The sequence below is a fragment of the Balearica regulorum genome, chromosome 1, assembly GCF_011004875.1.
Source record: "Balearica regulorum gibbericeps isolate bBalReg1 chromosome 1, bBalReg1.pri, whole genome shotgun sequence".
NCBI classification, from domain to species: Eukaryota; Metazoa; Chordata; class Aves; order Gruiformes; family Gruidae; genus Balearica; species Balearica regulorum.
The window spans coordinates 20,880,772-20,893,168 of NC_046184.1; the positions used below are offsets into that span (position 1 = coordinate 20,880,772).

General features: G+C 36.5%; 1 protein-coding gene across 11 annotated transcripts in view; it reads right to left on the reverse strand.

Moving 5' to 3' along the window:
* Positions 1–379: 379 nt before the first annotated feature.
* BRD1 (bromodomain containing 1) overlaps positions 380–12,397 on the reverse strand; it is a 76,067-nt gene continuing 64,049 nt past the window's right edge. For all 11 annotated transcript variants that reach the window (XM_075742486.1, XM_075742445.1, XM_075742435.1 and 8 more), the window contains 3 exons: positions 7,157–7,266; positions 5,095–5,249; positions 380–2,278 (listed from right to left, as the gene is read on the reverse strand). In XM_075742486.1, coding sequence (XP_075598601.1) covers positions 2,095–2,278; positions 5,095–5,249; positions 7,157–7,266 — 449 coding nt within the window. In that variant the 3' untranslated portion in view covers positions 380–2,094. The remainder of the gene's footprint in view (positions 2,279–5,094; positions 5,250–7,156; positions 7,267–12,397) is intronic.

Sequence of the window (12,397 nt, forward strand, 5' to 3'; positions counted from 1 at the left end):
TTCCCTATCTGATGTGGCTGTTGTTTCTACCACAGCCGCGCACCTCAATGACAGCCCTTACAGGATAACCTGCCATCACTACTCCCCCTAAAGCTCCGCTTACTGTCAAGACTGAGAAAACTATTTACTTGATCATTTGTGAAACTTATCAAATTATCTTTGTAATTATTAGAGTCAACTATAGGTGACTGGTCTCAGCTAGTGTAGCCTAAGTAGAATACCTACCATGCAGAAGGCTCAGTAAGGATGACACTGCATGCCACAGCGAGAAAAGAGTCAGGTTCTTTCTTGAACTAGCACCTCTGTACAGCTCAGTCACGGAGTAAGAAAATGGGCACTACAGCAAAATCTCAGGGGCTGAATTCAGGACAAAATTAACAGTTGAGAAAGAAATTTTATTTCAAGCTTCTAAGGGGGTATTACAAACGATAGAGAATAAAAACATTAAAAACTATTTAAAAAGTAATTGTCCCTTTAAAATAAAGATTCAAGCAGGTTTAACAATGAAGTATGCTATTCAATGAAGTTTTAAAAAAAGATTTAAAAAGTATTGGTTTTGCTGTATTTGCTAATCCTTTATAAAAAAGCTGGGCATAAATACTTCGTGCATTCATATGCATTATTTGGTGTTTCATATTATATAACTTGGTACAGTATTTAAGATATCACTGCAAAAGAGTTCAAACACAGTGCATTTATAAATAATGGAGTCATTATAAATCACATTGCAAACATACCTTGCCATTTTCATTGTTACAAATTCAGTATCTCAGTGAAGGTAGGAATAAAGTAGCTACAACAATCAATATCTTGACTTTATTTTTTTTCTTTTTAATATAAAAATGCAGTTCTGGAAACCCACCCTCCTTCTTCCCCCTGCCCAAACATAATGCTTTACTTCTTAAAAATAAAAATAAAGTACTAATTCTATATACATCACATGTACCATACAAAAATGTATCCAAAGTTTCTATTGCTACCAAAGTGTTCTAAATTAAAAGTTACATAAATCCCCTCATTGGAAACAGAAGATTACAAGTTACAAAAAAATCAAATTACACACAAACCATCAAGTTATTTTATACAATTTCCAATACATTTTTCTCCCAAAGCAAGTTGTCTTCTCATGTGCCTGTATAAAAATGCATATCAATATATTTGTCAATTTTATTTTTCATTATAAAGCAAATTAATACATTTTCTACAATAAATAAAACACAGGGAGGCACACATATCAACAAAATTAAATCAATGGGAGATAAATGGGATATGGTTTTGAAAGAAATAATGTGCTTGCAAGGCTTTAAGCCAGGTTTGTTTAAAACAAAAACAATCGTAAGCTATTTTGGGCAACAATGGAGTGTTTTTGGTGATTTGCAAGTGATGTACATAGTATAATTTTTTTTCTTGATGTCTTTCCCACAAAGTACCCTCCAAAATAATGCAACTTCCTTTCTTAAAATACATATTTGTAATTGTAAATTTACATCAATCTTAAATATGTGGTACTTTGTGCAAAGAGCAATGATTTACACAAACATTCAGAAGTCTTTTTCAGAAGCTACAGACCAAGGAAAAAATGATACAAGCAGCACCATATTGTATATGATTTAGGCAAACATATATTTGATGCCATTTTGATATTAGGCTTTAATATCTACTAAACACCTTAAGCTGGAAGATGGTGCTTAGGTAACTTAACCTCAAAAAGAAAGGAGAGAAAAAAAAAAAAAAAACGCATGGAAACAAAAACCAACTCCCTCCCCAGCAAAATTATAAGAGGAATTAAAGAACTACTTCTAAAATCAGAATAAGTTAAGTGTTGAATATACATTTATGTACAATTATGAACACTATGAACAAGACATTTTAACAGGTTTAGTGGAAAATCCTCCAAACTACAACACGATAAAATCATTAATCAATATGGCAATGGTGATTTAGAAGAATTGCTCAACTATTTCAAGTTTGCAGAACTCAGCCACTGAATCAACAATTAAGGGGTTGTATCTTCAATACATTCTTTTAGACAAAGAGGTTCGTTAGTAGAGTTCAAGTCTGTGGGGTATTTTTCATGCCTTGGTAGAATCTCTGTTAGTCAATATCACTGAAGTCACTGACTGGTTCTCCATGGACTCTACTCAGGTGATTCATAGCACGATCAAAAGCAATTCTTACTGCTTTTCGTATGCTTGAGTTACGTCCTTCCATCATTTTTAACTTGTCTATGGTCTCATCTATCCCAAGGGGAACCATTTTGGATTTGGGAAGCCACTGCCTGTAAGAAAGGGTGAAATAACTATGTTAAATATAGAATAAAACCAAGAAGTTTGTCCAGAAATGTCAGGGCTGCTATACTGTGTTTCTCATACAGCAGATCAGCTTTACCATCTTAAAAAGTGATAAAATTGCTTTTAAGATAGTATTTACTTGCCTGAAGTATTTTTAGAACATGAAATTTTAAGAAAGTCTCTTCCACAGAACAGAGAATACATTCCAATTCAATGACACTTAATCATTGATACTAAGTATCAACTGAATAAAAATTAGCATGAAATACTGATGCAGTTTAGTTTAACAATAAGCAGCAGCAACTAACAGCGAACATGGCTCAAGATTCACTTGATATAGTATTGTTTCTCTTCATTCTTTCATTTCCATTATTACAAGGAATTTGCGGATGATGAATTTTTGCCTGACATTTAAGGTATCTAAATTTGGTCTTTATGCAGAAAGCTAAACTATCAAGGAAGTTCTGCTTAGTATGCTTTTACCCCACAGTATGAAATCCCACTAACTCAGTATTCACAGTACTTCCCCAATTTAACCTCCACGATTATCATTAATTGCTGGGCATAGAGGAGTGATAATGAAAAAAGCTTTACATCCCATTCTTCTAGTTAAAGTATTTTACATATTTAATTAAAAAGCATAAAGTAATTTTACTTCATTCCCATAAATGTTCATCTTAATCTTCTTTTATTATGTTACAGGTGTTAAAGAAAACAAAAAACAGGTAAACTAATGAGTATCTATTAAAGTATGTTACTCTAGCCTGTAATTCTAACCCTGCAAAAGGCAGAAGCCATGCTTCTGTTTAAGAACTTCAGTTTGGGAGTTCATTTGGAGCCGAACCAACCTCAAATCAGATGGTAAAGTCTGACATAAAACATTTTATTCAAAGATTATTTTAACTGAATAGTCTCTTGAAATATTATTTTTTATTAAAGCACTCTAAACTACAGCCCTATTGTACTGCTCACACGCACTGAAACAAAACAAAAATGTAAAGAGTCAGTACAAGGATACAGACGGAACAGTAAAGAATAGTAACATCAGCATGACAACAGCAGTCTAACCATTATCAGCTTTAATACAGATCAGAGGCAAGTTTTAAGAAGGTATTTTTAACAGAAAGTTTGCCAAGTCCTCCAGATGCAAGTGGCAAAGGACAAGAAACAAATGTGACTATCTGAAAAGGTAATCTATAGGTGACAAGCTGGTATCACGGACTGAAGATGACATATACCCTGCAAGTGAATGAAAGTGATAGACATGGGTTCAGGAGTAAAAGAGACAAAAGTAAGTTAGAGTGATGAGGGCCAAAATAATCAGGATAAAAGAACCATTTCCAAAAAAAGTTGGAGGGCATGGCAGGGGGGAGGGGAAAGGCGCTGGAAAATTATTTAGCCTTTCCTGTCCATACAGAGAGCTTTGCATAGTATTTTCAAGATTTAGGACCACCTGCATATAGCGATGAATCAGAAAGGTTTAAGCTGCAGAGGACTCCTACGATCAACAAGCAATCACAGCAATTATTAAGAAAGTGGCTAGGGAGAGCATGCATGACACTTGTGACACCGATAAGAGAAAAATGAGAAACAGAATACTGAGTATGTTTAAATGTGGATGTTCTCCACGAACAAAGGCAGAAGAACGCAGGATCTGATGGAATCCTGCACAACTGAACAAAGATGATCATGAAAAAGTATGAATTAATTTAGAAAAAATTTGAAGAACAGAGAAAGCAAGCCAAAGAATCGTGATTATGCAAAGGATCTATGGGGACAGAAAAGCAAACATCAGTTCTAAATTTCAGGCAAGAAGTTATTTAAGCTATAGTATACTGGGACAGAGAGAGTCAGGAGAATGGCAGCACTTCCAGACATCACATATAATCAGCTAAAGACAACACTGGTATCTGAAAGTGTAAGCAAATTCAAGAGTAAAATTGAGATATAAAAAGACTTAAAGCTAGCTTGACCTATGTGGAAGCCTGGAAAGGAGAGGGATTAAGAACAACACAGGAAAGAAATACATAATTTGATGAAAGGAAGAGAGAGAGAGGTAGATCAAATGTTTCTGCATCTGCAAGAAAAAAAACCAAACCACCCACCCAAACAAAAATACTAAACAAACAAAAAACCTAAAAAAAAAGTGGGGAAAAAAAAGCGAGGAAAAAAAAAAGCTAGTGGAAGGGGAAAAGAATGTTTTATTGCATGAATTATCCCTTCAGGCTCCACAGAGCATATTGCTGATACTGAAAGAAATGGAAAAAGGGAAAGTTTCATAAAAAACATTTAGAAAGGGCCTAGAACTTCAAATGAGAGTGTTAATAAAGCATTTAACTAGAGAGGTTAAAGATTTCAAGAAAATGCACTTGAGCGGGGGGGGGGGGGGGGGGGGGAAGGGGGGGAGGGGGGTGCGGGGCAGGGGAAGTGTTGTCATTCGGAAAGCAATGAGATGAAGACTGATACAGATAAATACTGAAGATTATTACCCTTTAAAAAAATCTGTTTAGCCAAAGAAACAATTTTATCAGGTCAATAAATGAAACCAGCTTGTAAATCACACTAAAAGACTATTTAACAACCTAGGTTATTTTCTTCCAAACTGACCATAAAAAAGTATCTTTCAGGGATGATATACTTTGGTCCAAGAATAGACTCAAATACGAAATTTTAACATTACAGTTGATATTTCCATAGGAATGATATCCATGGAAAGATAATGCTTCCATTTTCTTTTAGAATAAAGGTACAGGTTTCTAAGATTTTAAGTCACTGCATCAAACAACACATTTCAGTAACGTACCAACTTCTTTTATTGTCAAAAAATAGTACTAAGAATAGCTTCTCATCTGATTTGGTCTGCATTTGTTCTCCAATTTTCAGTACATCCAGAGGTGGCACTGGTATAGTAACACCGTTGTGATGGCCAGCAACACGAGGCATCTTGGGGTCAATGATCTACAAAAAGAGAAGAAAGGATAGTTCTTATTTTTTCAATTACATCATTTATTTTAAGGAGGTATTACAAATAAAGTTAATGGGAAAAGAATCATAAACTAAACAGCCACTGCATATAAATTGGCTTTGTGTTACACACTTACATAACTTCTTGACATAAGCTGAATAGGCATAGTGGAGGCACACCAGTAGATTTAACTGAAAAAACGATCTCTACAGCATTTTTTACCCATATCAGTTCTTCTTGAAGTCACATCTGGATTTCACTTAGTACAATTTTGCAGACTGACAAGCAGGTTTCAAAAGGAGAAAGTTTTCTAAAAGCCCTAACTGACCTCAAATTCGTGGGTTTGATTTTCAGATACTTTAGAGAAACAACCTATGTTAAAGTATAAATATTTGTTTCTGCAATATACAAGCTCCACATTCAAAATCTGGAGCAAATAACCCTCTCAACAAGCAAAAAACCCGAACAGAAAAAAAGAAACCAGGAATCACTTTCAAGTATCTTGCATATCCGATTTAATGACTCATTTTTCAGCAAAACATGCAGTTACAGTCAGAAATTCTTCCTAAACAAAGGTTGGGGAAGGGGGAAAGATGCTACTAACATTAAACTAATAGGAAAGCTCCTTTGTAGGCAGATCACAGCATTATCACGTGCTCATCTTCCACCAAAGAAGGGTTATGTTACTCCATGCCTGTTCCACCCATCTCCTATCCTACAAACTCCTGTTGTTTTTCTAGCATCCACACTGGAACCAATCTTAATCCACAGTAAACCGGTTACGGGAAGTAAATCAACAGAAAGTTAACACTGTGCAGAGTTTGTAGAAATCAGGAGAACAACTTTCTTCTCTTGACTGAGGTTTAATTCCTCAATCAACTCATCACACACTCAGAGAAACACCAGTGCAGACACAAAGGAGCAGGGAGAAAAGGAGCCCTTTGGTCATGATCAGCTTAAATCTAACACTAAAGTGCTAACACCATTCAAGAGACAATCAAATCATCAAATTTTCAGCATCTGACCCAAGAGTGTTCGAGTCGCCCACTGAGGGCACCTGTTTTCACCTGACTCTGTATGATTACATTTCCTGATGTGCTGAGCACACACACATTAAACCAGACATGACTGTCCAGCCTATTGTATAAATCAAGACACAGTGTATGAACTATTTCTATAACCCCAAATGCCTGAAGGCAAACACTTTATCAACAATGTTCTCCCTGCAAAATCAAGGCCTTTTCTACCTCTCACACCACCCCACCAGCAAGTAGGCTGGGGGTGCACAAGGAGTTCGGAGGGGACACAGCCGGGACAGCTGACCCCAACTGACTAAAGGGATATTCCATACCATATGATGTCATGCTTAGCATATAAAGCTGGGGGAAGAAGGAAGAGGGGAGCGTTCAGAGTGATGGTGTTCGTCTCCCCAGGTAGCCATTATGTGTCATGGAGCCCTGGAGATGGCTGAACACCTGCCTGCTGATGGGAAGTGGTGAATGAATTCCTTGTTTTGCTTTGCTTGTGTGTGTGGCTTTTGCTTTACCTGTTAAACTCTCTATCTCAACCCACAAGTTTTCTCATTTTCACTCTTTTGATTGTCTCCCCCCTCCCACTGGGGGGAGCGAGTGAGCAGCTGCATAGTTTCTTAGTTGCCAGCGGGGTTAAACCACAACAACAGGTATTGCACATCTCAAAAGATGGGTAGGGTAGTACGGATTATTGACTCAACATCTGATATTGCAATAGTTTTGCAAACTGGATGCATGGTAAAGAGGGCAGAATAATCCACCTTTATTCAACGTGAAGGGGAATTTGTCAATTACCTTAAGTTCATGCACCAATATTTTCAGACCAGAAACATCATCAGTAGCGTACTGACAGAAAGCTGTGTACTTACCAGAGCTGGATAAGAGGGATATCCACTGCATTTGGCCCATACTACTTTTAGAGGCTCAAGAACAGATGTTGCAGCATCAGTTGAAATCCACATACTGCTATGCCCAACTTCTGCGAACAAATAATAATTATAATGTTAAAGAATGAAACCTCAGTGAAATCTGCAGTTCTATGTTCCCTCATCAATATCTCACGATCATTAGACTCCAAATACCAATACCACCTTTCATGCACATACTAATAAAAAGCAGGTAATATTCATAACAGCTCTTTAAATTACACTAGTACTTTAATCCAAGCCTACAGATAAAAAAGAAGGTTTTAGACACTTCCAGAAACAGCATATCTTAAAACACGTTAATTCTCAGAGAGCGTTTGCCAAATTCTAATAATCCTTTCCCTTTGAAAAAGCTCAAAAGAAAACATAAAATTATGGTACTCCAAATAACCAGTTTCTTTCGAGACTACAACAATCCTGTCAAAGAAGTGATGGTACTGAAGATCCAATTTGCACAGTATGTTTCCAAAATGCTGGATATCCATAGTAGTATTAGCACCTGATAACTTACGATGCTTGTCTGGTGTACCTTTCTATTCTTATGCATAAATTCTAATCTGCATTGTAATTTCTATTTACTTATTTATTTTTAATCAGCCTTCTTGGTCTCTCTGCCCAGCCCTTTTCCAGCAGCAAAATTCAAAAAGACCAACAGGGCTGAAGGAAGCAGCTGCAATGGTGTTTTTTTTTCCTTCTCAGGAGAAAGCATAACAGAAAACTGAGTTATGACACTGATCGCTTCTACCAGAATCCTCTGTTTTCTTCTCTGTTGCTCACCACTAGATTGAAGCATGGCATAGGTTTAAGCCTTTCAGTCAACCAGAACCACAACTGGCCCCTACACATGCAGGGATACAGTCAAGAGACTGGGCAAAAACCAGTGAGTTATCCCCTCAAGATGGAAACTGGGGGTAGAAAAAGTAGGAAGAGGTAATGGAAGTTCACAAGCTGAGGAGGCACTTGTATGGGGGAACGTGCTACCAAAATATGGTTCAGAGGTTGCAGTTGCGCTTTTTTTCAACCATAAGGCGATACTTAATAGGAATAGCTCTCTACTTGCCAAAATACAATTTATTCCTCAATTATTCCCAATCTGCTCCCATTTACAATGGGCAATGCTTATTTAAAATGAAATGTGGCATGCAGATATAAATTCTATCTCAACATCACAAAAACATACTGGGAAAAAAGTGGTTTCTAACCTTGTAAGAGTAGAAATAGCAAGGGAAAAGTGTTTAAGGTGATCACACACGCACACAAAAAAACTAACCCAAACCCAATCATTCTCCACAATATATTCTAGGTCAATTTTCAGCCATAGGCTAATTCATTCAATTATAATTTATTTTTAATCTATAATGGTATCAACATTTCAAGAAAATACTTCATTGGGAAGTCTAACTTTAGAGATTCACAACTAGGTAACATCAGTTATCAAAATGAAAAAGTTCATAAAAACTTGCTACCACAGCATAACAAAGAAATTAGATGGTTTCGAAACTAAAAGTTGTTATATGTTCCATTATATGTGTGAGTATCATAGGAGAAAGAGAAATAAATGCAGTTTTTCCAGTGTCTTTAAGACCTTGAACACGTCTCCTAAAGAAAACGAAAGATAGGGATCTTTCCTATCAATCCCAGCGGGCTTTACAGAAGAGATCTTTAATTAGTGGATTCCATTATACAAAACCATGAAAACAATTTGTCTTATTTACACTATTTCTTACTGAACTACATAACCTTGGGAAAGCAGTTACTAAATCTATTTACTAGTTTGTTTGTTCCTTTCTGTATATTTTTAGAGAGGTCATTCTAGTACATTCTTCACTTTCTCATTAAAAGCCATAATAATATTCTTCAGATTTATAAACAAATATAGTACATACAGGCATTCTTATACTTCTAAGAGTATAGCTGAATACAGAAAATACTGGGTATTATGGAAAGACATGTTAAATCCAGATGAACCATTTTGGTAGTATCTCAGAATAAAACAATCATAGCAAATGCTAACACAACAGAAAAAACAATTTAGACAAACTTCTTTATTTCTTTGTTCTATTGATATCAGTATGTTAAATATTAACACACCAGTTAGAGTCATGAAGATACATAAAAACAGTGTAAGTCCTCTTCTTCAGGGCAGCTAACAAGAAAGAAAAGAAACCTACGTTATTCTTAGCTGCAGAGTTGATATGGAACAGAAAATGGTATTTTAATGTTGAGTAGAAGGTCCTACATAATCTGACAGGACACACACAGACAGATTCCCTCAGAGAGTTCTCAGATGTATGTATACACAGTAGGGAAGAGTCTCAGAATTCTTCCTGGTCAGAATTTATTCCATGTGGTGATAGGGGGTTACTACACTAGCACATACAGTTACCAGTTTTCTTTTACAACATAACTCTTTATTCCTCAAGCTATGAGAGACAACAAATTTAAGTTAGCAGTCAGGACAATGTACTGCTAAAGATTTTAAGTAACAGTACATCCACTAGCTGAAAACCAACAGCACTGAAATACCACAAACCAGACTTAAGATCCTGCACAGTTCAGGATAAAGATAAGGATATCTTGTTACATTTTTCCTCCTCTTACAGACTTTTTACTTATTATAATAGTTTTTTTAAGAAGTACTGGTTTTTTCAGTATCATTCTCATAATAAAGTCAATGCATTTAATTTTTTGTGGGAAGTTGAGCAAAACATCCATTAGGTGCCAGAGTCACAAGCCTCAAAACTTTAAGGCACTTCTGTCTTCAAAGACAGTTAAGAACTTCAAAACCCAGTATCTGCATAGCTTTCAGCAAGGAATGCGAGCTCTTCATACCCAATTTTATTTTAAACCAGAAACTTTAGCCACAAACAGGAAAGTCTACTTTACTGAAAGACGACCCAGTTAATAGTGCACAGTGGTGTTTTCTTCTGTTTTGTGTTTTAATTACATAAAGGAAATTGATTTTAACACCTAAGTCTGTACACAAATCCACTGTCACTGAGCATACTTAAGCTCCAAAACTAGTGCCACCTAAGAGGTAACTGTGATATCTGCATCATAGATGGATCATTCTTTAGCACAAATGACAAATCAAGACTTTCCTTCTTTCCTTTCACTGTGTAACTCATGGCTGGACAAAGTGTCCTCTCTGCTGTCAATGTTACCTGTTGAAATTAAGACCATAAAGAGGGAAAAGCTATTTGAGTCAAATGCAGCAAAACACTCCCCTACAACCTGTCCCCTGCCCACTGTTGCTCACCAGTCTGATGTGACTGAAGGGAAAGACAGCATACAGCATCTAGACACTGCTGGAAAAAATACCGTCACTAAGATTTACTGAGGGGGAAAATAAAGATATCTGTCCAGAAGGTGGATCAACTGACTGGACAAAGATAGGGACAAAGAATTGAAAACTGGACAAAAAGCATGAGAGCGCCTGGGAACAGGAGAGCTAGATAAAAATCTTGGATCAGGAACAAGGAATAGCCAGGCAAAAGCTTGCGCAAGGTTTCAGGAGGGACAAGCAGAATAATACATAACCACTTCAGCACAGCAAGTTCCTGGCCTTATAAAGGAATCAAAGACCTACAATCCCAAGCACATATCTGTATAGAGCAGCTATTAATGAAAACCATGTGTCTATTCATCTTCCAGTGCTCTTGCACACCAAGGACAACAAGCTATTACATACAGATAATTCCACCTGAAAACCAAGAAAACCCTATCAAGCCTACAAGTCCAAGCCCCAAAAGTTAGACAGAATTCTGAGTCACTTTTGAAACTTTAATTCATGCTCTGCATTTATATCTCAATATAATCTTTATATTTCAATGTAGAACATATTTTTCCATAACAGTCTTAACTTGTCCACTACACTGAGTGGACATAGCATACCTCAGTCTCACAAGTCAAAAATGCTGAATGTGGCAGCAGTATTACAAAAACCAGCATGCCCTAACGTGCACATTTGGCTTTGTGATTTCAATAGCACTCTTGTAATATTGTTTGCATTTGAACTAACATATTTCAGTGTGCGTGCATTACAGCGATTACATCCATTAATCAGTGCCAAACTGCATCTCATCATAATTGCAGTATTACAACATACCATGCCATAGGTTGTGAGATAGCATCTTGTAATTAGAAACAAGATATTCCTTGGGCCTAAAGACAGCATAACTGTACGCGCTGTGTTTATTTCTAAAGCATATATGCTCTGTCAAACAGAGCAGCTGTTTGAAACATTTTGCCAAGAATGAACAACTCTAAGTTTCTTTGTAAAATCTGGGATTTTACTAATAAATCACGGTAAAAATCCAGTTATGCACAGAATGTGAGCAGGAGTTTTCACTTCACTCCTACTTATTTCCTCTTCTTGATCTATTGAGGTAACAAAGTGCAGAAGGCAGCCAAAAAAGCTTAAATTAGACAGAATACACAGCAATATATAAAATAATGCTATCAAATGCCATTTGATCCTCCTTGTAAGCAGCTGTCGAATGTGTCTTGAGAACAGAGACAGAATCAAGACAGATCAAGCAGAGCTATGAAAACACAGGTACAGGAATTCCAAGTGGAAAGTGTTAAATGTAAGACTATCCAGGACAGAGTAAGAAAAGCAAATGGAAAAGGTTAAGTCCTATATAAGAGATTAGCATACAGAAAAGATACTAAACCTGAGAGTAATGAAGCAGTAGCTGAAAACAGATTAGCTGCAAGAAAGAAAAACAAAACTGGTAATATGGGGAGGAAAGAACAGACTAAGGCAAACAAAGACTCAGATGAAAGCACTAGAAAGACATGAAAGAGTCCTGGACAAGTCCTGGACACCCAGGATGAAGGGAAGAAGAGTTGTACGGTCAGAAACCAAAGACAGGCCTGCTAGACACTGCAAGGCTGATGCCTAACTTCAGTGTGGGAGCACTCCATCACACAAACACAGTTGTTCTTACGGAAGAGATGACCTACTTAAATCTTGTAATGCAAATAAAATACTGAAATACGTGGAAAACGTATCGGCAGAACATAGTAAGTTAACAAATTTTAGGGAAATAACTATCCTCTACATTCCTAGGAATTTCACTTCGTATTTCAATTTTTTCTGAATCAAAGCAGACAAAGTCTTACCTGTCTGTCAACACGTTTTACGCAGAACAATATGAGATTAGTAAACTCTAAACCAAA